This window comes from Pseudorasbora parva, chromosome 6, assembly GCF_024679245.1.
Source record: "Pseudorasbora parva isolate DD20220531a chromosome 6, ASM2467924v1, whole genome shotgun sequence".
NCBI classification, from domain to species: domain Eukaryota; kingdom Metazoa; phylum Chordata; class Actinopteri; order Cypriniformes; family Gobionidae; genus Pseudorasbora; species Pseudorasbora parva.
In genome coordinates, this window is record NC_090177.1 from 44,244,518 (window position 1) to 44,270,793 (window position 26,276).

The following is a 26,276-nucleotide window of genomic DNA, read 5'->3' on the forward strand; positions in this document are numbered from 1 at the left end:
CTCCCCCGGCGTGGCCGTCAGCGGAGCTCGGTTCTCATTGGACAGGAAGAAGCGGTTCCCCTTCCCGCCTGCTCCTCCATAGGCCACGGTGAACAGCTCCTGATGGTGCGAGAGGTCGGCCAGCGTCTCGCCCTCCTCCTTCACCACGGTGCCCAGAGGAACCTGCGTCAACAGTCTGGTTCACTATCTTTGTGGGGACTCTCCATAGATATAATGGTTTGTATACTGTACTGTACTTCCTCAAAAAAAAAAACTCATCCTGTATGATTTAGAAGCCTTTTTAAAAGTGGGGACCGCTGGCTGCTGATCTCAGGTTTTACTATCCTTATGACATTTGGTCCCCACAATATAATACAAACAATGGCGCACACACACACACACACACACACACACACACACACACACACACACACACACACACACACACACACACACACACACGGTTGTGCGTCTGGATCTTCCCTAAACCCTGTGCGTGTTTGTGAGGGAAACTCACTGTGATGTATGTGGGGCTGGCGTTGCGTCCAAAGCGGTTTTTACTGCTGCCCGCTTCTCCATCTTTCCCACGATACACCGTTGACACAGCGGACAGAGACTTCACCTGCCGGTCCACTGCGAACGACAGCCATGGAGCATTTAAACCTTCAGTTCAGACACACCCCATTTCTCTGGATTGATTTTTCTACACATTGATTGGAGTAAATCTGAGTTAAATTCAGTTTGGAAAGACAAACAGCTGTCGATATGAGGTGCACAAAAACACAAGCCCTGCAGTCAAAGGAACGGCCTGAGGAGCTCAGAAACACCAAATTGGCTGCACTGAAGAGCACAGTGGCCCCTAAACTTCTGGAACGGACGGCTTTCGTGTGGAAGCAGCAGGACTGTTCCCTGTGGTTCGATACCTCTGATGATGACGTCTCCTCCAGCACCCCCGTTTCCCCCGTCGGGACCGCCCCACTCTTTCCGGGGCTCACTGTGGAAGCTGGAGGCTCCATCCCCGCCTGACCCCGCAGCAACCTTCACCCTGCGCTGATCCACAAAATAACGGCTCTGAGGAAGATGAGGGGAGTCATGATGCTGTGCACAAAGCCTCATTCTTACATCATTTCAGTACAAATGTGACAATATCTTCCATGGAACTATAAAAATCAATGAGTATTCTAGATTTCACTGTAGCTAAAAACAGAGTTGATCTACACCCAGTTCTATTTTGAGAGATAGACAGACAGACACACAGTTCTCTCTCTGTGTGAAGAGAGAGAGAGAGAGAGAGAGAGAGAGAGAGAGAGAGAGAGAGAGAGAGAGAGAGAGAGAGAGAGAGAGAGAGAGAGAGAGAGAGAGAGAGAGAGAGAGAGAGAGAGAGACACACCAATTTCTTCTCTGACAGCGGGACGGTCCTGTGTTTGTGTGCTCGCTGGATCCCTTCACACACAGTTCTGCACATGCGCAGCAGCTTCAGGTTGTTCTCAAACAACATGCCAGTTTCAGGGACAGAGATATGAGACTATTCCGAGTCGGACTAAACACGCCGCGAATATTTGCCTGTTACTTCATCTAACCGCCGTGTAAATAAAGCTTAACGCGTTCAATAAAACAATCATAAACGACTAATCAAACTATCATCAATCACCGCTGCAGAAAAACTGAGATGTACGATTCCTCCTCTTCTTCTTGTATAATCCCGGCAGTGTAACTCTACTGAGCGTATCACTGCCATCCACAGGTCAAAGTGTGAACTAAACTCTTACACTCAGTCCTGTGAAGAACAGAGGAACTGCCGTGGAGATCAGTTTATGTGTACAAACAAAGATGCAACAGAAAACGCGTCAACTCAAAATCCTGCCAGTTTAACAAATAATTCATTTTTTATGTATTGCACGTTGCAGGAATTCTTCTTCTTCTTCTTCTTCTTCTTCTTCTTCTTCTTCTTCTTCTTCTTCTTCTTCTACAGCTGTTGGCTCATTCCCGCCACCTACTGGAATGTGTGATAGTGTGAAGCGTTTTATGTGTACAACATTGTCTGTATAATATTTGATATCATATATAACATAAATTAATATATCACTAATCTTGAAATAAGGTTACAAGATTATTAAATATAAACTATACATTATTAAATACTGGTATTTTTGTAGACAAAGGTCTCTTTCCATGAATAGCCATGCAAAGGAATAGGTTTTTTTTTTCTAAAAATGTATGTATGTATTCACTCCATAACTTAATTTGTGTCAACTCAGTCAACACACTAAAAGGCATGCTAATTTAATTAAATCTACCCAAAAACAATGTAAAATAATCAGTTTTATAATATTCGTTTTCAGTAGCCGAAAGGATCTAAATCATTAAATGCATTCTCTGTTTATTTTTGCTTTTGTTTTCAACATGTATTCCCAATGTTCTTTATTAAGACATAATATAATATAATATGTAGTTTTACTGATGTTTTAAAGTTTTTACACAATAAAGTAAAGAAAGGATAAGAGATTTCTTTCAAAATTAACAAAAACTTTCACCTGACAGTGTAAAATACTGATGGAGTTGACAGGTCGAGCTGAGGCCAAATATACAGTAGCATGTGAATAGAATCATGAAACAGCATTAGTCCACAAATGCAAAAAAAAAAGAAAAAGAAAAAAGAAAGACTTTTTGAGCGCATTTATAAACTATCAGACATAAAACATGACGGAGATGGTTGAATGTTTTCCACATTAACCTATAGTATTCTATGGTCTGCCGCCGCTCGTTGTCTTTTTTCTTTCCCAAATGTAGCCTGGTTACATTGATGACCGTGTCCTAATGAGCCCGCGGAGTACGTGAGCGCAGGTGCAGCGTGTCAGACGGAGGGCGGGGTGAGGCTCTCTCTCCTCTTTAAATCCCACTGATGAGCATCTGCTCCTTCATTAAAGCACACTCCCTGTAGGACGCGGAGATGCTGCAGGTGTTCGCTTGAGCAGGATTCGCCTGAGCAGGATTCGCCTTAAACTGAAGTGTGTAGTTTCGAGAAGATGAGCAGCGGCACTCCTTACATCGGCAGTAAGATCAGTCTGATCTCTAAAGCGCAGATCCGCTATGAGGGGATCTTATACACCATCGACACCGACAACTCCACCGTGGCCCTGGCGAAAGGTGAGACGCGACACCGAGACACCTGCTTATCTAACGCAATCCCGGTGGCGAAGTGCTGGGCGGTTATTAACTGTCAAATTAGTGTTAGGCATCTAACAAGTAATCTTCGTCGAAAAATTGACCGAATAGGTGTTTTGAGACTTCTTACTGCAAAACATTCTTGTTTCTAGTCCAAACATTTAAAAATTCTTTAAAAATAAGTAGGCTATTTCCTAGACAAAGATCATTTTCTTGTTTTGGGGAAAAATAACTCAACTAAGCGTTTTTGCTTAAAATAAGCAAAATAATCTGCCAATGGGGCAAGCAAAATCTTAATTCAAACAGAGAACAGGATTATTTTTCTTACCCCACTGGCAGATTATTTTGCTTATTTTAAGAAACTCTTAATTTTGAGTCCCCCCCCCCCCCCCCCACCCCCAAAACAAGACAAATATTTTGTCTGATAAATGTTTCTTAATGTAAGCTTTATTATTATTATTGACTAGAAACAAGACATTTTTTCCCCCCTGCTCTTCAATTCTATTAAATCAAATAGACCGTTATTAATCTTCAACTCTGCGGCCCTTGTACAGGGTCTGGGTAAAATTCCTCAAGTATATACTTTACATTTTAAAAGTCTGTGGAGGAGCTCTGACCTCATGTTTTATACAAAGTGACTTATTACACTAAATTACTCTAGGCCAATTTGACCTACCCAAATTGAAAAGCTACCCATACTCATACAGTGGTCTAAATACAAAATGTTGGTGTAATTTTACAGGAAACCCTTTAAAGTTACATAAACCACTGCTAAAAGTGATAACCATGTAAGTATATGTTGTCTAAGCTGTGCTCTAGCACCATGCAGATGGTTTTGGTTGTTTCAACTAGATGGAAATGTTTGCAGTGGTATAAATATTTCTTTCTTTTTTTTTTTTTTTTACAGAACCCTCAAATTACTTAACACTTCTGGGAGTGATAAATATTATAGTACATTGTTATATAATATATAAAATTATTTTAAAAACACAAGACAAACAAGGTGTCGTTAAAAAAATATATAAATTCACTTTTGACAGTGTATATCTCAGGTGGGTGGTGGGGTGGGGATGTCCTCCCTTCAGAGACATTAAAATCAATGTTGCACAACATGATACAGACAAATCTCTCTTCCAGTGTTTGCTGCCATGTAGTGAAAACGGCCCAAACTGTCTGCAGGGTTCCAGAGCACACAGGGCCTGATTTTACACACTATCAAAAATGAATTTATAACCAAAAAAAAATCAGCTCCTCTTTTTTTGCTTTTTTGCTGAGGGGGAGGGTTGTCATTACAGCTCGGGCAATGTATACTTGCGTCTTCAAAGGGTTTCCTTTCCAAATTGTGTATTTAGACCACTGTATGTCGCTATGGGAAGTGATCAGGGATACGGGTAGAAAGGTGCTAGGTGTGTCATCTGGAAGGAGTAAAGACTAGGAGACTTGGTGGTGGAATGAGGAAGTCCAGGAGAGTATCCAGAGGAAGAGGTTGGCTAGGAAGAAGTGGGACAGTGAGAGGATGGAGGAAAGTAGACAGGAATATAGGGTGATGCAGCGTTAGGTTACGATAGAGGTGGCAAAGGCCAAACAAAGCGTATGAGGACATTTATGCAAAGTTAGATGGTAAAGGTGAGAGGGATGTGTATTGGTTGGCAACACAGAGGGATAGAGATGGAAAGGATGTGCTGCAGGTGAGTGATTTAAAGATAGAGATGGAAATGTTTTGACAGGTGACAGGAGGGTGAGGGAAAGATGGAAGGGTTACTTTGAAGAACTGAGGAATGATGGGGAGAGACGTCGTAGAGGCAAATATTGTTGACCAGGAAGTAGAAAGTATTAGCAAGGGTGAAGTTAGAGCTTTGAAGAGGATGAAGAGAGGAATGGCAGTTGGTCCTGATGACATGCCAGTGGAGGTATGGAAGTGTCTAGGAGAAATGGCAGTAGAGTTTTTAACTAGGCTGTTCAGCAAGGTTTTAGAGAGTGAGAGGATGCCTGAGGAATGGACAAGTATTTTGGTGCCAATTTTTAAGAAAAAAGGGAGATGTGCAGAGTTGGGGAAACTACAGAGGTTTAAGCTGATGCGCCATACAATGAAGTTGTGGGAAAGAGTAGTGGAAGCAAGGCTAAGGGGAGAAGTGGACATTTGTGAGCAGCAGTATGGTTTCATGCCAAGAAAGAGCCCTACAGATCCATTATTTGCTTTGAGAATGTTAATGGAGAAGTACAGAGAGGGTCAGAAAGAGCTGCGTTGTGTCTTTGTAGATTTAGAGAAAGCATATGACAGAGTGCCAAGAGAGGAGCTGTGGTACTGTATGAGGAGGTCTGGAGTGGCAGAGAAGTATGTTAGAGTGGTCCAGGATGTGTATGAGAGCAGTAGGACAGTGGTAAGGTGTGCCGTAGGTGAGACGGGAGCCTTCACGGTGAAGGTGGGACTGGATCAAGCATCAACGGCTCTGAGCCCCTTCTTGTTATGGCGGTGATGGACAGGCTAACAGATGAGGTCAGACAGGAATATCCATGGACTATGATGTTTGTGGATGATATTGTGATCTGTAGTGAGAGCAGGGAGCAGGTGGTGGAAAGTCTAGAGGGGTGGAGGTTTGCTCTGGATGAAGAGAAATTAAGGTTAGTCGCAGAAAGACTGAATACATGTGTGTGAATGAGGGAACCAAGTGAAACAGTGAGGTTACAGGGAGAAGAGGTAAAGAAGGTGCAGGATTTTAAGAACTTTGGGTCACAGTTCTGAGCAATGGGGAGTGTGGAAAAGCGGTGTAGAAGCGTGTGCAGGCAGGTTGGAATGGGTGGAGAAGTGTCAGGTCTGTTGTGTGATAAAAGTGTACCAGTAAGAATGAAAGGAAAGGTGTACAGGACCATAGTGAGATCAGTGATGTTGTATGGTTTGGAGACTGTTGCACTGAGAAAAAGACAGGAGGAAGAGCTCGAGGTAGCAGAGCTGAAGATGTTGGGTTCACTTTGGGAGTGACTAGGCTGGCTAGGATTAGGAATGAGTACATCAGAGGGACAGCACATGAGATGTTTTGGAGACAGTTAGAGAGGCCAGGTTGAGATGGTTTGGACATGTTCAGAGGAGGGAGAGTGAATATACCGGTAAAAGGATGCTGAGGTTAGAGCTGCCAGGCGGGAGGTCGAGAGGAAGACCAAAGAGGAGGTTTATGGATGTAGTGAAGGAGGGCATGAAGGTAGTTGGTGTGAGATAAGAGGATACAGAGGATAGGACTAGATGGAGGCAGATGATTAGCTGTGGTGACCCCTGAAGGGAACAGCCGAAATATGTGGGTATGGGAAGCTTTTCAATTCGGCTAAGCCAAATTCAGGTGGAAAGAATTCATCCACAAATGTAACTCCTGTCATTAAATCCTCTCCATGTCCAAACCCGTCAGACCTTCGTTCATCTCCAGAACACAAGATATTTCTGAGCTTTGAGAGCTCTCTGACCCTCCACAGACAGCCATTTAATAAACACTTTCAAGGTCCAGACAGGAAGTAAAGACATCGTTAAAATAGTCCATGTGACTCCAGTGGCTCAACCTGGTAGCAACAGCAAGAAAATCACTGAATAAAGTAATTATAAAATAAATGTAAAGTTCCTTAAAGATATAATTTCAAGGCTTTACGGCAGTTGAAATTATTTTTTGCCTTGGTGTTCCTTACACCCTTCGATTATTTAAGATGTTGACAGCTCAAACTTAAATTGTACAAAACTGGGTGTATTATTTATTTTGCCCATCGACATCTATAAGTGTGATTTGCCTAAAATAAACCCCAGTTTATTGTCAGTTCCAGAAATCTCCTTGAAATCACACCAGGTGTTCAGAGATGTCATTAAAGAGCTTGAATTGCTGCGGTTTTGACCCAATAAGACCTGCGATCAAACTTATTTAAAACTGCTTCTTTGATGGCTCGGAGTTGAACAATGCGTCCTATAACTTAATTTGAAGTTTGAGCTCTGCTCTTGCCTGTTTTGTGGGATGTACCACACCGTTTTAGCCTCCGAATCTGTTTTTGTGTCAGTGCGGTCTTTTGGCACAGAGGGGCGGCCAACGGATCGGCCTGTGCCTCCACGGGACGAGGTCTTCGAGTACATCATCTTCAGGGGAAGTGACATCAAGGACATCACGGTCTGTGAGCCTCTGAAGATCCACCACGGCCTTCCTCAAGACCCTGCTATTGTTCAGGTTAGTGTAGTTACAGTCACGGCTCCTCCGCTCATTTCAGAAGGCCAAGCTGATTGACTTCCTCTTCATTAGTCTTCCGTGGGGACGTCGTCTGCTCACTACGGCCCGGCTCAGGCCGGCTACAGCCCGTACCGGAGCATGCTGCCCTCTTACAGCCAGCTGGCGGCCAGCTCGCTCCTCAACCAGCAGTATGCAGCGGCCCTGGGCCTCGGTGAGCCTTACTCACACCATCCCACCTCATTTGGAGAGGCAAGTCAACTTTATTTATAATGCACTTTTACAATGCCGATTGTTTCAAAGCGGCTTCAGTGTTAAACGGGACTATTACAACATAATTTGATTTGGCTGTACAGTCAGTCTGGAGAAAAGTGATGTTATCAGCTTAATTTATCATATAGCGACATTGTTGGCAGATCAGTATAGTTCATAAAATTAAGACCTAATACATTAATTTTATGTGGATATTTAGTTGAAAAACTTAAATCAAAATTTGTCCCCAGTTGAGCAAGCCAAAGGCAACCATAGGAACAAACTCCATCAGGGCATGATGGAGAAAAATAAACCTTGGGAGAAACCAGACTCAGCCGGGGTGCCAGTTCTCCTCTGGCCTATTAACAGTCTAGGATTATTATTCTGGCAACCTTGCAGGTCAAATCCTATTAGATCAGAATATTCAAAATGTCTGGCTATTACGCAAGAGACGGGTTCATTTAGGATGAAGCGTCAATTACACAAGAGTATGAATATTTTAAGGCTCGGAGTCATCACGCCGGAGACGGGTTTATTGAGGATGACGTGCCGCTGAGGCAAAGAGAAAATGGTGTGTGAGAGAGAAAATGGTGTGTGAGCTTCTTGTGTGTCTGTGTGAGGGTCAGGTCTGCATGGTGTTCCTGTGCGGAGAGGACCAATGGTGGAGCAGGCGGTTCAGACCGTGCCTGCAGAGAAAGGTCCGCAGAAGAAGGGCCTGAGCGGAGCGCTGCAACCGGGCGGGGAGATGCGAGCGCAGAGGGCCGGCCGAGGAGCCCAGAGAGCCACTGGCTTCAGTGAGTTATTCATTCACTCGCACGCTCACACACATGGCTTATTCATGGAAACTGACCGAATCCATGAGACCATAACTGATGCTGAGAAGGTCAATGTACTGCTGCCCTTTTGTTTAAATGGATGGTTCATCTAAAAATGAGTTAATCTGCTGACCCCCAGGGCATCTGAGATGTAGGCATTTGTTTTTTCAGGAGAACACAAATGAAGATTTTTAACTCGACCATTGCTCGTATAATGCATATCAATGGGGTTCATTGCTTTGAGTAAAAAACAGACATCTGTATTCAAATTAAACCCTGCGGCTTGGGGGGACACATTGATGTCTTGTACTAGGCATTATACGTGCAATGGTTGTAGGTTAATCTTAATTTGTGTTCTACTGAAGAAACAAACACGCCTACATGTTGGATGCCATGGGGGTCAGCAGATAACCATCATTCTTATCTTTAAAGGGATGGTTAAAATTAATGATAGCCCAAACATGTAAATTGTAATTTACTCGCCCTCAAGTTGTTCAAAACCTGTACAAGTTTTGTTCTGCGGAACACAAGAATATATTTTGAAGAATGTTTAACAAATCAGAGCAACCATTGAGTACCAATGCCCCCCCCCCCCACACACACACACACACCCCACTGTGGTAGTCAATGGTTGCTTTCTGCTTGGTTAAAAATATTCTTTGTAATATCTATTGTTCAGCAGAACAAACTCACCCACAAGTTGTTCAAATTCTGTATGAGTAAATGAGGACAAATTATTTTTGGGTGAACTATCCCTTTAATGCAGCTTTACACTATTAGTCTCACAGCTCGTCTTCACACGAGTGATGACGGAGAAAACGACTGGTCATATGCGAACATACGGCAACACTCGCATGCATTGAACAAAGTTTACAAAGAGGTGAAAGAGCTCTGTAGATGAAGCGAGTTTATCCGCCACAACTCAAAATCAGCCGCGTTTGGCTGGTGACAGTACCAATTTCCACCCCTGGCGCGCACGCTCCGAGCCGATCTTAGACTGAGCACCCCGTTGTTTTTTAATACTTACAGGGATTAAAATATATTCATAAACACTTTTTGGAGTCAAACTCTTTTGACAAGGCTTGAACAAAATGCTTGCAAAATTTAAGACTTTATAAAGCCGTGATAAGACTTTTTAATACTTTATAAGGGTCTTAATTTTCCCAAAATTGACTTATCACCTTTTAATACTTTAAGACCCTGCGGATACCCTGTCCTGATCCTCAAAAGAGCGCTGTGGTCGTTTGTGTACTGAAAGTGTTAAGGTTGCTTTAGCTGTGCATGCGTCTGTCTGTCCATCCCATTGTGGAAACTAGAGTCTTAAAGATGCTGTGTGTAGTATTTATGGGGATCTATTGACAGAAATGCAATATAATACACAGTATGGACTATAAAGACCTTACATAATGAGCAGTTATGTTTTATTACCTTAGAATAAGCCATTTCTATCTACACACCATGCTTACAGTGAAGCCACCATGTTTATACGGTGGCCCAAAAAGGACTAACTGCTCTACAGAGCGCTAGATACTCTGCCGTGTCAGACAACCACATTTTTATCAGCCACCGTAGCTTCTAAAGGGAGGGGAGAGCGATTGCAATTTGCACTGCTAGATGCTGCTAAAATTTACACATTGCACCTTTAACACTGCAAAAAAATGCTTTTCTTTAGTACATTTGTCTTTGCAGTCTTAAATAGCTAACATTTAAGCCTGTTCCTGTGCTTTTCCTTCAGACAAGTAAATCTGTCATTCCTTTGTCTGGAATTTATTTATTTTAAGTATAATTTGTTCTGAAGCAATGGCCTCACCAGTGTTCATTCAGCTTTGACATATTTAAATCTGCATATTTGTGATATTTTTACCTGTTTTATAAAGGGCATTTCTCCTTCTCTAATCTTATTAAATATAGGCTTTGCTTCAGCTTTCCTTTTATTTTCTTAAATGATTGACACTAGGGCTGTTTGTTACTAATCAAATTAAACAATTTGCACTGGTATTCAGGAAAACGGCACTCTTGGTAGTGTGACATTGCGACTCATTATAAGTATTTAAACTGTTTCGAAACTTTCACCGCAGTATGTTAACGGAGTTTCTCTGTGTGAAAGTGCACATTTTTGATTTCTTCTTGAGGCTGCGTAAGCGCAACCTAGTTACTGTGATTATACTACATTATATATTATCCATTATATATTATCGATCACTATTGAAGTTTTAATCAGCTTGTCTGTCTGACAAGTGAAAGAATTACTTGCCCCTTCAAAAACAAACAGACAAGCGTTAATGTTTAGCCCTGCTTTAAAAGTAAAAGAAAAATCTTAAAAGGAGTATTTCTCTTACCCCTTTGCCAGATAATTTGGCTTATGATGTTTTACTTTGGGCAAAAGTGTAACTCTTGTGGTCCATGTCCACTTGAACACTTTGGAAATGTCTCTGGAAATGTCATGAAAGTAGACCTGTGGAGTATTGGGACAGATAATTGACTTAATCGGATCTTTAGGAAGCGCCCCTGCTGTTTAAGCTTCAGAAAGATGTTTTCCTCTGCAGGTGATTCAGCTGCACAGCAGGGCGTCTTTAAGGGACCGAGTCAAGCTAATGATGAGAACAAGCCTCCAACCAGTAGGAGAAAACCAGGTAAAGAGGCTGGTTTAGTTTCTGATGCTGTTTGTTGATGTAGACCATCTTGTCCACATGTGAGGGGTGTTGCAGGAACTCGACGGTCCAGGAACCGCGGCCGAGGTCAAATCATTGTAGGCAGCACGAAGCCCAGCACCCTGCAGTTCGAGTCGGACTTTGATTTTGAAACGGCAAACGCTCAGTTTAATAAAGATGAGCTGGAGAAAGAGCTTGAAGAGCAGCTCAATGCTGAAGGTATTTCTCTGGCAGAGTGACTGTGAAAGTCAAACGCTTGACCTTCTTTCTAAATTCACGCTGCAGAATTCCCCTCTTTCTTCCTTTTAAAGGTAGGGTAAGTGTTATTTTAAAACTGTTTTACAAAACGGACTCTGGTCCAATTACAAACTTGTAGCCAATCAGCAGGTAAGTCGCGTGTCTAACAATGATGGTGAGAAGAGCGCTCAGTCCAAGTCATTATTCAAAACACATGACGGACATTAGCTGAGACCTAAAATTTGCTGGCTTTTGCTTGAATATGCGCGTCATGTTTGTTAATTTATCATTGTGGCTCACTTCAGCGACGATAAAGACCCGTTCATTTCCACAGCGTATGGAGCATCTAAAGCCCCTCAATGTCTGTTTCAAGATCAGCTCCCAAAATGTGTCTAACAAGATATATACTCTTAATGTTTTTCCTCTTTTTACAATCTATATAACCCTTATCCAGTCATAATGTTAATGTCATTAGTTTGACTCGTGCTCTTGTACTATAGTTGCTCACGAGACCCGTTTTTGTATGTGAATATTCGATCTGGATTAGAAAAAACTATGATCCCTGTCATAGTCATTGCCTGGGTTACGTACGTGTAGGACTGAGCTATCAAAATGGGGACGAGACTCTTTTAGGGGTAGGGGTGTTTGTTTTGGTGATTTGAAATAACACCGGTTACCAGAAAGCACTTACCCCACCTTTAATGAGCCTGCTGTCAGTAGTCTTTGAGTTGTGCTTGTGTTTCTCCATTTTCTCGCCAGAGCCGAAAGAGACCTCAGAGGAAAGTGATAAAGAGCGGGAAAAGCCTGAGAACGAGAGCGCCGCCAAAGAGGATCCGCTCGGGCCCAAGTGCTTCTACAATAAAGCCAAATGTTTCTTTGATAACATCTCGTCAGAACTGAAGTCGAGGTATAATGCGTCACTCTTGCTGTCCAGCAGGAGTTTTTCCTGTCAGTGAGGTTTTGTCTTGTCCCACAGACGCACCACATGGGCTGAGGAAAGGAAGCTTAACGTGGAGACCTTCGGGGTGCCGGGCCGGTATCTGAGAGGCCGTGGTTTTCGGGGCAATTACAGAGGGCGACGGGGCAGAGGGGCTGTGCAGCGCCCCCTTCCACAGAGAGTCGGCAGCGGACGGCTCTGAGACCTCAAGTGAGTTTTTTTCTTTTTTTTTCTTTCTTTTTTTTAGCATTATTTCCAATTATGAACCAATAATGACATTTAAGGGGGAGTGAAACACTGAGTTTCAGTCAATCTTGAGTACCTATAGAGTAGTATAGCATCCTTCATATCTCCGATAAGTCTTTAGTTTTATTATATTTATAAAAGAGGCTGTACCGAGACTTTCCAAAAAACCGAGCGGTTGGAGGCGTATTGTGTGGGCGGAGCTAAATAGACCGCGCTGTGACATCCTCAAGTGTGGAAAAGAGAACGTTACCTTAATAAATCATGGCTACCAATCAGATTCAACGAATACATATGACTCAGAATCAGATCCGGAGGCTGAAATAAATTGAACAGGAGAAGCAGCAACAGCAGGTCTCTGTGGTATGTACTGTATTTAGTGGTCTGTCAATATTTTGTGTGGGTTTACTTGTGGTTTATGGACTATTGTATGTGACAACCTTAACTGTAGCAAGCAAAAGCGTTTTGCACAGAGTCGTTGACTAGTGTACGTTGTACTTAGAAAAACAATGGAGTAGCGCACTTGAATGAAGCACGCTTTGTCAGAACTAGGTTTGTTTGGGGTGGTTTTACAATAAACAAACTGACACATATTGGTCAGCTAAACAAATGTATTTAAACACACACCATACATCGCATGCTCCATTGATTAATAACTATACACGATCGGGTTGTTTACTTGCGGAACGATAGCCAACAACAGACATTTGAAGCAGTTTTACTCACTGCCTGTTTCCAAAGCAGGACTGAACCTTTATTGCTGGGACCGCTCCGTCAAAAACACACTTTTTTGGTAACATTGATTTCGTGAAGTCCTGTGACCGTGGAGATCCACTTTTGCTACACAACTGAAGTGGGTTGTAACTTCCTCTCATTTGTGCGTTCAAATCGGTTCAACTGCAGCGCTGCCTTCCCTTAATGCTATGCGGGTGCGTTAAAGTCTCTTGACGTCACCCATAGGATTAAAGTGGAGCGCGGCGCAACAAGTGTTGCACGGACGAGTAGATCTGCACCTTGAGAGCAGCGTTTATGGGTTGGGGGTTATTGTTGATTTGGTGAAGTCCTGAGACAGCAGCGAGTGCAGTGTTTGTGCGTTGTATAACCGTCTTCGAGTTCAAATTATGTCCATTTTATTACGAAATGTGGCTCTGTTTAATGTGGCGTGATCACGGTAGGGCCTCAGCTCGAGAAGTGGCAGCTCATGTGAACGATCTTCTCCGCTTTATTACCAGTTCAGTCATGACCACTCTGAGAATGAGCCTTAGCCTTTCGCCAAATCAAAGATTGTCAATAAATTTCAAAGACGCTCGAGCTGCCATACAGAATCCCCCCCAGCCTTCATAATAACCAAAAGTTTCTTCGCATATTACAGAAAAAATAAATGGTAACTAAGAGTTCTACACCGAATCCAATACTCGCTAATGATGCTAGGAGGTGAAGGGGTGGGTGTAAATGTCTGTGCGACAGACTGAGGAACGTGAGTTTGAATGAGCTTACCTACTATAATTGATAGAGCTGATAACGTTTAGCGATCAGTTGTCTGCCTGAACTACGCTTGAATTCCATTCGATCACTCAAGCTCCATTTGGTGTGAAATAAACATTAATGAACATCTAAAGGTGTAAAGAGACCTACTTCCTGAAATCAGTAGCTCGTCTCATGTAATCGCTCAATCGGTGTTTCAACTGTGTGAAGACGTCAGTAACACAGCTTATGATCAATGCTGTGTAACATCACATTTACTTCGGGTAAACCATATCCAAATTCATGCTTTAATGGTAGACAAATCACAGCAGGTTTTGTCGGTTTAGCTTCAAAGGGTCTTCAAAGATTGCTTTCTATTTAAAAAAAAGAATTCCTTTCATTCTGACACATAAAGGCACAACAAAATATCTCTTACTCTGTGTATTTTGCACAGTTTCCTCCTTACTGACATTTTTTGGCAACTATGCACGTGCGCAGCTGCAAGTGACAACTGTGCCGTCTATAGGGTGCCACTTAAGATTGGAGAATGTTTTATTGGTATTCACAAGCCTCATTTCTTTAAGGATGATTTAAATCCCACTCGCAGTTGTGTTGATTTAAGTGAATTGCTACTTCTATGTATTGAACTTGCTTTCCTTCCTCTTTCCTCCAGATGCGTGTTGTCTTGTGGGACGCGGGTGACTTGGTCTTGTCTATGAGTTAGCTTTTTCCAGTGTCCAAAATCTTCAGTGGCTAATATTACTTGTTTCTCATCAAACGACCACCTCCTGTAAAAAATGGCTGCATTAATTACTTTTCATTTGACGTTAGAATGGCCTTTTTCCTTTTTGTTTCATATATGTGAAGAGCCCGCAAAGTTACCATGTGAATGCACCCGAATCTCTGTGATAGTTGTGTTTAAATTGGGATAGCACTTTTATTTATATGTATGGCCAGGTGTTTGGTTGTACAAATATATGCATTTAAATGGAGTGGATGAACTCCAGTCTATGGTATGTGATCCCCAATACATTCTTATTTATTCTTATTTCTTTTTTCTCTTTTGTAAAAATTGTAAGGGGATATTGATGGTAATTGTTAATAAACATAGGAAATGAACATCTTGAGTCTGTATGCTTGATCAAGAGATATGGTGGTACACTAGTTTAAAGGATTCTGGGAAAGCCTTTTTATATAGTTACAGATTACCCTATTTAAAATGTAATGCGTAGTAACTATCATCAACTACTTTATTAAACTCATGAAACTGATTACATTTGATTTCTTTACTTTTCTAAATGTCTTGTTTTTTTTTTTTTTAACTAATCATTTTCAAACAGTTGAAGGTTCACTATGTAGGATAATCCAAAACATCAAATAAAGCTTTATATACTTTAAGTATTCTACAGTTACCTGAACCCTGAAAATGAGCCAGTTAATTTACTTTACTACATTAAAGGTAATCTGTAATTTTTTGCTGCTAGAGGTCTCTTATTCAAACCAAAGTCACTGATGGTGAGTGTGGATTCATGGGAGATGTCGTCTTCACCTCAACAGCCAGTGAAAAAAGAATCAGACAGACTCAGGCAGAAGTCATGTTAATGGAGATTAACGTTACTGTAGTGTGACTCAGAGCAGGGCCGAGGGTTAAGGGGTGGAGCAATCGCTCATGAGACGAGTGCAACACACAGCTCGAGACGCAGAGCTTTTATTATCCCACAGATGAGCGCTCTCTCTTCAGCTCGTGTTTCTGTGGATAATGCAGCGCTGGTTTGTTCAACACTCGGATGTGTTGTGTTTGCTCCGCAGCTGCTCAGACACTTGTTCACTGCAGAGATCATATAAGAATATCATATTAAATGCTGGATGGCTTGTTGCAACACATTTTAAAAGCTATTGCATGATAGAGAATACATTCTACACATTAGCTCACTTGTCCAATAAAACGCATCAGATGTTAAAGCATATTTAGCATTTCTACAAAATAAAAACAGAAATAGAAGGTAATGTGGGTATATCATTGATACGGTCCTTGTCCTGGTTAAAATTGCTTCTCACTGGAATAAAACCTTTATGATGTAAGTACAAACGCAGTCCACACAATGGGTATATAACGCTGTTCTAGTGGTTTTTGGATATTGTAATCCAATCCTGCATATTGTGCTTTTTATAGCATTTTTGGTAACTTTTTTTTGTGTGTTTCTTTGTAGCACAAATCTAATTGATTATAAGTGAGAACTTATTTAATTTAACTAAATCAACTTTACACCAAACCTGGATTTGTGAGTCAGATCAGGGGTGTAATTCCAGAAAGCAAGGTTAACTTGCCATCACATATACCCTGAACTTTCGGTTGATTAACCCAAACCTTGCTTACTTAAGGGATGCTGGTTCCAAAAACAAGTCCCGGAGTATGTACCAGGTTAACTTTCAAAACACACTCAACAAAGCAACGAATCAATGATTCCCCGTTGAAGCCGATGCTAAGAAGCAGCATGCCATTCTACTTCCTTTTCTTTTGTTTAATGGTGATTTTCGTAACCTACTTAGTGCACTTTGACACCTGTTGCTTGGTTAAGCAATAATTTTTTTTCAAGGTCTTCGTTTAATAAGTAATCTTTATTCACGGAGAATAAGGGTTATATTGTTTGTTTGATGCTAGTTAGTTGAATACAGATTAAGGGTGAGATGACGATAAAATAGATACCGGTATATTTGATTTGCATTAAAGGTAGGGTAGGGCGGACTGATCTAAAACACTTTTGTCCAAATTTGTTTAAACTTTATGTCAATACATAATTAAAATGTAAGTACTCTGAAAAGGAGAGTATAAAAACTGAGTGACTCCAGACTTTTTTAATCTGCAATAAACACCGCTCATTATTTTTGTTCGGGACGAAACAAATGATTGGATTGGGCGACTGTCACTCTCTCTCGCTACCATGGCAACCACCGCTTTCGCTACAGGTTCTGCCCACATGCGCGCGCTCGTTTGATTTGAGCAGTTCAAGAGGCAATATAATGCCAGAGAAAGAGCATTCAAAATTCACAGTGCATGGTTTTGCAGTCAGCGAAGGCAAACAATGCAAAAAAAGGAAGACAGTACGAGAAAGGGCAATGCACAGGAAGTCTTTGGCTAAACAAAGAAATCAAACGCGAGTGAATATTTCAACGATGGTGAGAACTGAGGGACCTGAAAAATGACTCATTGCTGGCTGTATTTCTGCTGGACAGGTAATCTTTCATTTTGATTATACATTTTTTTGGTTTTATGTTTTCATGAAGCAGTATCAAGAGCACATGAAGCTGCCTAATATAGCTAATAACAGCATAAAGTTACAATATTATACACTTAGCCATTAGTAGAGATGATAAATACTCAATATGCTTAGCTCAAGTTGATCGCTGTTGTGTTGAATTTCGCAAAATTCAACTTTAGCAAAATGCATGTGAAAAGCCAGAATACAGCATCCAGGAACTTTTTTTTAGAACTAAGTTAGCTTCAGCTGCTGCTAATCAACAATGCTTTCATCATGGAAACTTACATGCAAAACACAGTGTATGTTATGAATCTTACACGAAATTCATCTTCATTACAATATAACTGATGTTAGGGCTGGGCGATATCGCCAAAATTTCATATCCCGATATAGCTCATTTGATATCCCGATAACGATATAGCAATTTTTCTGTTAATTCAGTTTATGAATAGTCTATACAAAATTGCAATGGGGAAATGCAGTTTGAAATGATATACAAAACAAATAAAGGTAGTATGGACTTCATTTTTATTTTATTTAGAACCTTTTTTTCCAAGCAAGACAGTTGCTAAAGTTAACACCTGCCTAGGGATGTTAACCGATGACCGTTTGACCGATGGTTGACCGTATCAACGTTAACCGATCAAAGTTGTCGGTTTAAAAAAAGTGATCTCTAAATTAGGCTATTATACAGTGGACTAAACGCTACTACAGTTAGCCGTCTCATTACAAAATCTTTGTGTGTGAAGTGAACAAATCCCTCACACTCAATTTTTCATAACTCGCCTGCACTTAATAAACCAATAAAAACATTTGGAGCGAGGTCACAGCGTTTGGGTTTGCGCGCTCACAAGGTTTGCAAAAGTAAACAGGCTAAACACTCGAGGTTAGAGTCAGGGCAGACGACAGTATGAAGCGTCATTCCGCATAAGATGGGCTTACATTTGGAAATATCTACATTTCAGTGGTAGCACATAAGGTGTTGATCGTCTTTCTTTATTATTGTAAAGAATTTATTATCGACTACCTCGAACTAAAGCGGCGTCTCTTCGGAGCTGTCATTTTCTTTAATGAGCCGCGGCAATGTTTCAAATGAGCTTCTTACGCTGGACAAATGCCTTTACTTTCAACGTGATCACCTTGTACCCAAACCATTTCGAAACTAAGGAGCTATTGTCCTCAGATTACAAACAAGCTCCTCGGCGGCGCGTTTGCGGGACTCGTGTTTCGCGCTGTGGGGGATTTTAAAAAAGTGACGTGAGTGGAAGGGAGGCGGCAGCGCTAGGACAGTGCATGTGTGTGTGTGTGTGTGAGAGAGAGGGCTCGCGGCTCGCGGCTGTTATTTAAAATAGTGCAGCATATTTTAAACTAATCGGTTAACCGGTTTCAACCGGCTAATGAGGCTCGGTGGTCGGTCAAGAAAATGTTTAGTTTTCGCCATCCCTACACCTGCCATTAAAATATTTCAATATATAGCTATGGTGTGCCACGCGTAAGCCCGTTGCAGCGTCTGTGTCTGGAGTTTGTTTTGAGCGTTTATGCCACCACTCTGGCATAATTACTCTGAGAATTACCCTGGTCTGAACCGCGTCTACTACCGTCTTCCTCCATGTTTGTTTATGTATTGTAGCGTGCATGGGCATGCCGTGGCGTGAGGTGCATCTTGACGTAAAATTCTGCCGTAAACGCCTTATCGTGGCGTAAGCGATAGAGCCTAATATTAAACGATAGACATTTTCTATCGTCCAGACGATATATTTCGTCATATCGCCCAGCCCTAACTGATGTTATTGAAAAAACATGATGCTACCCGTTTTCTTTGCCTTGTAAATATAACTAACTCATTACCAAATAAAACAAAAATATATTTTAAACTTTACCATTCTAGCTTGATAGTGAGTACTAAAGACATCTTATTTGTTTTATATTCATACTGATAAAGTTCGATTTTTTTTTTTTTTTTATTACATGTGATTCTGACATGATGTGACTACATGCACACAGCTCAAGGTAAATAATGCGTCTTCCAGCTGATTGGTCGGTGAGGCGCGTTCGTGTATTTTGGGGGCGTGGCTTTGGAAAGAGCCCAGAAGGGAGAAGGTGGAGTGAATGGAAATAATGAGCTGTCTTTAAAACAGTTGTGAGAGGTCTGCAGACACTAAATTTTTATATTTTCTTTTTCAGAGTACTTACATTTTATTTATGTATTGATATATAAAGAAAGTTTAAATAAGTTTGGAAAAAAACGTTTTTTAACCAATTCCTACCTCCCCTAACTTTAACGTTTAAACTTATTTATTTTTTTATTATAATTTTTTAGAATATATAACTGAAATAAATTTGGTTATATTAATAACTAAATTATATAAAACACATCTAAATACCTCATAAGCAAACTAACCCACGGACATAACCTGCTCTGGAGCAGAGAGTGAGCCATGGTACCCTGAGAGTTACCTCCGTTTTTGGAATCGAAAATTGAGGTTTTCTTACTTTTAAACATACCCAGGTATGTCAACCTGTAGGCTTTCTGAAATACCCCCAGGACCATTCGTGAGGAGTCAGGAGGACAGTCGAAAGAGGACATTTTTACTCTTGTGCAGGTTTTTAATTTAATTTTATAAGCATAATTTGTAAGGTAACAAGCTGGGCCCGTATTTATCAAGCATCTTAAAATTACTCACAACAACACTGCTAAGAATTGACTTAAGGGGGGGGGAGGGGGTGAAACACTTAGTTTCAGTCAATCTCATGTCAATCTTGAGTACCTATAGAGTAGTATTGCATCCTTCATATCTCCGAAAAGTCTTTAGTTTTATTATATTTATAAAAGAAATATAGGCTGTACCGAGTCTTTCCGAAAAAAACCGAGCGCCTGGAGGCGTATCGAGTGGGCGGAGCTACAGAATGACGAGCGCGCACAAAGAGGTGACGTCCTCAAGCGTGGAGAAGAAAACGCTGATCCAGAATCAGAAACCGGAGGCAGAAATAAATTGAACAGGAGAAACAACAACAGCAGGACGTCCGTCTCTGTGGTATGGACTGTATTTAGTGACCTGTCAACATTTGTGTGTGTTTACTCGCAGTTTATGAGGACATGATTCGGTTTATGGACTATTGTATGCGACTAAACCTTAGCAGTAGCAAGCAAAACGGTTTTGCACGTCAGACTAGTGTAACGTTATAGAACAACAATGGAGTAACCGTTAGCGCATCTGAATGACGAAGCACGATTTGTGAGAACGCAATAAACAAACTGACACCTATATTGGTCAGCTAAACAGATGTATTTAAACACACACCATAGATCGCATGCTCCATTGATAAAATAACTAACGTTATACATGATTGTGTCGTTTACTGATGTTTACTCACGCAACGATTCCCAACAACACAGACATATGAAGCAGTTTTACTCACCGCCTGTTTCCAAAGCAGGACCGTAAACCTTTATCGTTGGGACCGCTCCGTCAAAAACACACTTTTTTGGTAACTGTTGATTTTGTGAAGTCCTGTGACAGCAGTGACTGTGGAGATCCACTTTTGAGACATGACCGAAGCGAATGTGGTAACGCTTCCCATCATTTCTGCGTTCAAATCGGTTCAAATGCAGCGCTGCCTTCCCGGAATGCTGTACTGAAGCGTTAAAGTCGCTTGATGTCACCCATAGGAATAAAGTAGAGCGCGACAGACGTGTTGCACGGACTAGTGAATCTGCTGCACCTGAGAGCAGTGTTTATGGGCGGCGTGCATCTAGTCATGTGCGCGCGCACCCTTCCGAGAGAAGAGCCCGTACGACCCATACAAGGACCTTCCGCTCTATCGACGTCAAGCCGAGCCATACTCGAAAAAAACTCTCCGAAACTTGTGAGAAACCGGAAGGAGTATTTTTGACACAGAAATACTCCATCAAACGTCCAACTTAGTTTTTGAAACTTTTTCTATGTTTAGGATGGGAATCCAAGTCTTTAACAGTGTAAAAGTATGCATGAAACAGCATTTCACCCCCCCTTTAAAGGTAAAAAAATTCTTGGCTCTAAGCTGCGCTTAAAAATTAGTTATCAAGCATCCCAATCATACTTTAAGTAAAGTGTAGGACTAAATCTGAAGTGTCAGTCTTAGAGTTGATTTATGACACTTGGCTGTGCCACAAACGGGATTTTGGATGATGTCATAGGCAGGAACCAATCACTGAAGAGATGTCCATATTTAAAAATATTCTCAGATAAATTCACACTGAATGGTGAAGTTCCTAAGATGAGTTTACATTCAACACACATTTGACTAAAGAATTTTCAAGACAATACATAATAATACATACATTTTTTAAATATAATCAGCCACCATGGATTCCAAAAGAAGCCGAACTGGCAGGAGGAAGAAGCGATCGCTACTGCTTGCTGAATTAGTCGAACAGCGTTTTTAAAAATTATTATAAAGCCCAACATTAACCAGCGCTGAAAAAGATGATGCCTGCTCCATCCAAACGATCCCGTTTGATTAACTGCTCATCGTCAAACATTTCGAACACATTCTCCCTCTCTTGAAAGATTTTGCGCACGACTCTGCAGATCTAACTGAATATTTGTTTTAATCGAAAACAATTATATATATATATATATATATATATATATATATATATATTTTTTTTAAATAAAATACATGTGCACACATGCTGTTTTAATAAAGTTTAATTAGTTAACCTTGTATGTCATTTTTACTCTTTAACAGTGTTGCAGGTGTTGATTATAATTAATTTACTGTTAGGCCCATAAATAATAGGATAAACAATAGACATATACAAAATATAATGTCTGACATTCAAAATTAACCACAAAACATGCTAATATCTAGCATAAAATAAGTTGTCACAACATTGTCTAGCAGTTGCTGAATGTCGTGCAACAACGTTGCTACAGCCCTGTCGCGTCTTACAATTCTACGTTATTACAATGTTGCGAGCACGTTGACAGCGACGTTGCCATAGTAGAAATGCAACGTGCCACAAACGTTGCCACAACGTAAACGTGTTTGCTGGGTAGGGCTGGTCGATTCCGAAATTTTTGGAATCGATTCCGATTCCAATTCCTGTTTCCGGAATCGACGGAGTCGATTCCAAGAATCGATCCCCCACTGTTGTTTTCGATTCCTTTTCGATTCTTCTTTTTTTAACAAAATCGATGGTGAACCTAGTTCCGGAGTGACCGCAGGATACAAGGATGTAGAAAGTATCCTTCTCCGAAACAAATGATGATGCGTTTCCATAACTCTGATGCATTTTAAATGATGGATTCTCCTGAAATGGCCCATATAGCCCAGAAGTGCTTGCACAGAATGTACGAGGTAAAATAACCACAATATTAAAGAAAAAAAATTATATAAGAGTGCGCAGTTTATTTGTCAATCAGATGCGCGAGCAAGTTGCGTTCATTACTATTGCAACATAGACTCGGTCATTAAGCTGTACTAGGCGCATTTTCTTTCTGTTATCAATGGATTAATGAAAATAAAAGAAAATAGAAAATTAAAATAAGACCCTCACATCTGCATCTGTAAGCAGCGCTCAAAACCTACCGTTGTGGATAACAGAACCATTTCACAATTTAAAATTATGGAGTTTTTGTGTGCAAAATGTAGCAAACTTGTCCACGATGCAGCATCACAGAAGGAAACAATGACAATAAACACTATTAAACTAAGTGAAGGAAAGGTATAGTAATAATCAGTGATATGCGTTCTCATATGGCTTGATTTGAACGTTTCATACCATAAAAATAAGTAGTTAGAATTACGTTCTAGTGACGTCATCACACAATGACGCAAAAAAACGCTGAATTGCTTTATTTTTAACTCGTAATTTGAAACTAAGTGTTCAAAAGAACCTTTTGCAAAAAATAAATAGACTTCCAATCATTATTAGTAAGCGAGAGACAAGTGAATAAAGAGGAGTCGATTCCCCGAGATGGAATCGATTCCAAACGTTGGAATCGACTCTCGATTCCCAACGCCTTGGAATCGAGGAATCGATAGGGCTGGTCGATTCTGAAATTTTTGGAATCGATTCCGATTCCAATTCCTGTTTCCGGAATCGACAGGAGTCGATTCCAAGAATCGATTCCCCACTGTTGTTTTCGATTCCTTTTCGATTCTTCTTTTTTAAACAAAATCGATTGTGAACCTAGTTCCGGAGTGACAGCAGGATACAAGGATGTAGAAAGTATCCTTCTCCGAAACTTTATTTGTGAAATGATGATGCGTTTCCATAACTCTGATGAATTTTAAATGATGGATTCTCCTGAAATGGCCCATATAGCCCAGAAGTAAATGCGATTTAGCCTAATAAATCAAAAGGATAGCACATTATTCATTGATGTGCATTTATTGCATGTTTAAAACTACATGACATGTCTAAAATGCATGTGCGCAGTTAAGTTAAATGACTACATTCAAATAAGTGCTTGCACAGAATGTACGAGGTAAAATAACCACAATATTAACAAAATCAATAATATAAGAGTGCGCAGTTTATTTGTCAATCAGATGCGCGAGCAAGTTGCGTTCATTACTATAGCAACATAGACTCGGTCATTAAGCTGTACTATAGGCGCATTTTCTTTCTGTTATCAATGGATTAATGAAAATAAAAGAAAATAGAAAATTAAAATAAGACCCTCACATCTGCATCTGTAAGCAGCGCTCAAAACCTACCGTTGTGGATAACAGAACCATTTCACAATTTAAAATTATGGAGTTTTTGTGTGCAAAATGTAGCAAACTTGTCCACAATGCAGCATCACAGAAGGAAACAATGACAATAAACACTATTAAACTAAGTGAAGGAAAGGTATAGTAATAATCAGTGATATGCGTTCTCATATGGCTCGATTTGAACGTTTCATACCATAAAAATAAGTAGTTAGAATTACGTTCTAGTGACGTCATCACACAATGACGCAAAAAACGCTGAATTGCTTTATTTTTAACTCGTAATTTGAAACTAAGTGTTCAAAAGAACCTTTTGCAAAAAATAAATAGCCTTCCAATCATTATTAGTAAGCGAGAGACAAGTGAATAAAGAGGAGTCGATTCCCCGAGATGGAATCGATTCCAAACGTTGGAATCGACTCTCGATTCCCAACGCCTTGGAATCGAGGAATCGATTCTTTTTGGAATCGATTCCCAGCCCTAGGAATCGATTCTTTTTGGAATCGATTCCCAGCCCTATTGCTGGGTGTCTACTCAGTGCCATCACAAGCCCCTACTGGCAACTCCTAACCACTTGAGAGACCACTCGAGCTGTCTTAAATGACTGGGAGAGTAGCCAAGTGAATCTTAGCTTTAAGAAATTTGATAACTTGCTTTTATACTTGTTTGAAAGTAGGAGTAAATTTCATGAATTCTCAACACTTATAAAATAGCACTTTGAGAAGCTTGATAAATACAGGCCCTGAACAGCTGTGCTGAATTATTGTTCAATGTTTATGTGGTCTAAAACATTATTTGTAACATACTGTACTATTTCACACATTGAAAAATAGTAGCCTAGCGCAGTGTGGGCAGTGAGTGCTAGTGCGGACTCTGTCAGGGCGTGTGGATGACATGGAGAAAAAAGCCCGGTTCTGTCTATTAAATTACTAATTAAACTGTATTAGACGTGAGCCGGTTCCCATCCTCCATGAACGCCACTAGATGGAGAGATGTGTGGCTTTGTCCGTCGTTTGCGTGGGAAAATGGCGTATTCTGTTCGTGAATCAACCCAATGGTTGAATAGATTATACCATGAGAGATGGGAGGAGGTCAGGTTGCTCCTGCATAATAAATTCATTTATGAATGGGCGCGACAAATTCATCTCTAACTATCTGTAGTAAAATTGCACACGTTTTTTTGCGTTGCAACGGCCACTTTTCTTAACTGTTAATTTTCCGCAAGACTCTCATATTTGGGCGATGAGACGCCCCTGTGTTTTAACAGAAATAATCGCCCGGAGTGTAACGGTAATAAGCGCCTCGACGCGGCATATACGGATAAAGCGTTTATCATCATATTTCATTGAAAACATGTCTGTTGCCTTTTCCTCAGTCCGTCCGAGAGGGAAAGCAGAGGTCACCCAGCAAACCATCCAGAAGGTAGGCGGTGGTGCTCGGATCTGACTGCGATGACAGCCGGTCACTCCTAAACAAACACACACACACAATCTGACAGAAATATGGCAACACTGGCGCCTGTTCATATTTCATCGCTGTTCATACGCCGAGTTCCAATCGAAATAATGACAGCCTATAAATGTATTTGTCTGTATAACGTTAAATGCTTTGATACTACTTTGATACTAAAATATACCACATTATAAAGCATTGAAGTTCAAATGAGCAATTGTTTTATACGATTTTAAGAAAGTTGAAACTGAAGAAACTGCTGATTTTTTTTTTTTTTTTGCTTTTTGTTTGACTTAAAACCGAAAGAACCTTTATCAAAGTGAACCACTTTAAGGAGTAGCCTACTTCACTTAAAAGTAAAAATTAGACCATGATTTACTCAACCTCAAACCATCATAGGTGTGTATGCCTTTCTTCTTTCTTGTGAATTCAATCGAAGTTATAGCTACTGAAAAATGTCCTTGCTCTTCAAAGCTTTATGGGAGTGAAGGCAACCCAAAATTTGAGGCCCCAAAAAAGTGCATCCATCCATTTTATAAAAGTGCTCCACACAGCTCCGAGGGGGTTAAAAAATGGCTTCTGAAGCGTATTGATGGGTTTGTGTAAGAAAAATATTAATATTTAAAACTTTAATGTAAAATATCTATCTTTCACCAGACCACCTTCTGTATTCAACAGATAAAGCGTAAAGCGGTTGAACTACGAGAGGTAATACACTTTATCTGTAAGTTGAATACTGACGGCAGTCTGGCGGATGCTAGATATTTGACATTTATAACATGTATATGGATATTTTTTCTTACACAAACCCTTCGCTTCAGAAGGCTTTTATTAACCTCTTGAGCCGTGTCGTGTGGAGCACTTTTATAATGGATGGATGCGCTTTTTTGGGCTTCAAATTTTGGCCTGCCATTCACTTTCATTAA

General features: G+C 40.6%; 3 protein-coding genes across 9 annotated transcripts in view; 2 read left to right on the forward strand and 1 right to left on the reverse strand.

Annotated features, from left to right (window-relative positions):
- mtg2 (mitochondrial ribosome-associated GTPase 2) overlaps window positions 1–1,902 on the reverse strand; it is a 5,807-nt gene extending 3,905 nt beyond the window's left edge. The window contains exons 1-4 of the mRNA XM_067447392.1: window positions 1,370–1,902; window positions 903–1,050; window positions 497–612; window positions 1–162 (exon numbers count right to left, since the gene is read on the reverse strand). The exon at window positions 1–162 is cut by the window's left edge and continues 57 nt beyond it. Of these exons, the coding sequence (XP_067303493.1) occupies window positions 1–162; window positions 497–612; window positions 903–1,050; window positions 1,370–1,477 (534 nt within the window). The 5' untranslated portion in view covers window positions 1,478–1,902. The remainder of the gene's footprint in view (window positions 163–496; window positions 613–902; window positions 1,051–1,369) is intronic.
- A 1,060-nt stretch (window positions 1,903–2,962) lies between these two features.
- lsm14b (LSM family member 14B) lies at window positions 2,963–15,052 on the forward strand. Of its 2 annotated transcripts, none has more exons than XM_067447393.1 (9): window positions 2,963–3,126; window positions 7,174–7,337; window positions 7,410–7,548; window positions 8,207–8,380; window positions 10,948–11,034; window positions 11,110–11,271; window positions 12,049–12,196; window positions 12,266–12,436; window positions 14,607–15,052. In XM_067447393.1, the coding sequence occupies exons 1-8, from the start codon at window positions 3,006–3,008 to the stop codon at window positions 12,426–12,428; spliced, it is 1,158 nt and encodes a 385-aa protein (XP_067303494.1). In that variant the 5' UTR covers window positions 2,963–3,005; the 3' UTR covers window positions 12,429–12,436; window positions 14,607–15,052. The 2 variants fall into 2 exon arrangements, with proteins under 2 accessions (XP_067303494.1, XP_067303495.1); XM_067447394.1 differs by having other exon boundaries at window positions 8,213–8,380.
- A 9,852-nt stretch (window positions 15,053–24,904) lies between these two features.
- Window positions 24,905–26,276, forward strand: part of LOC137079053 (calcium-responsive transactivator-like) — a 63,041-nt gene continuing 61,669 nt past the window's right edge. The window contains exons 1-2 of one of the 6 annotated variants that reach the window (XM_067446995.1): window positions 24,905–25,188; window positions 25,274–25,320. In XM_067446995.1, the coding sequence (XP_067303096.1) occupies window positions 25,141–25,188; window positions 25,274–25,320 (95 nt within the window). In that variant the 5' untranslated portion in view covers window positions 24,905–25,140. Of the gene's footprint in view, window positions 25,321–26,276 lie in introns of all 6 variants that reach the window. The other 5 variants (XM_067446998.1, XM_067446994.1, XM_067446996.1 and 2 more) reach the window with 5 other exon arrangements.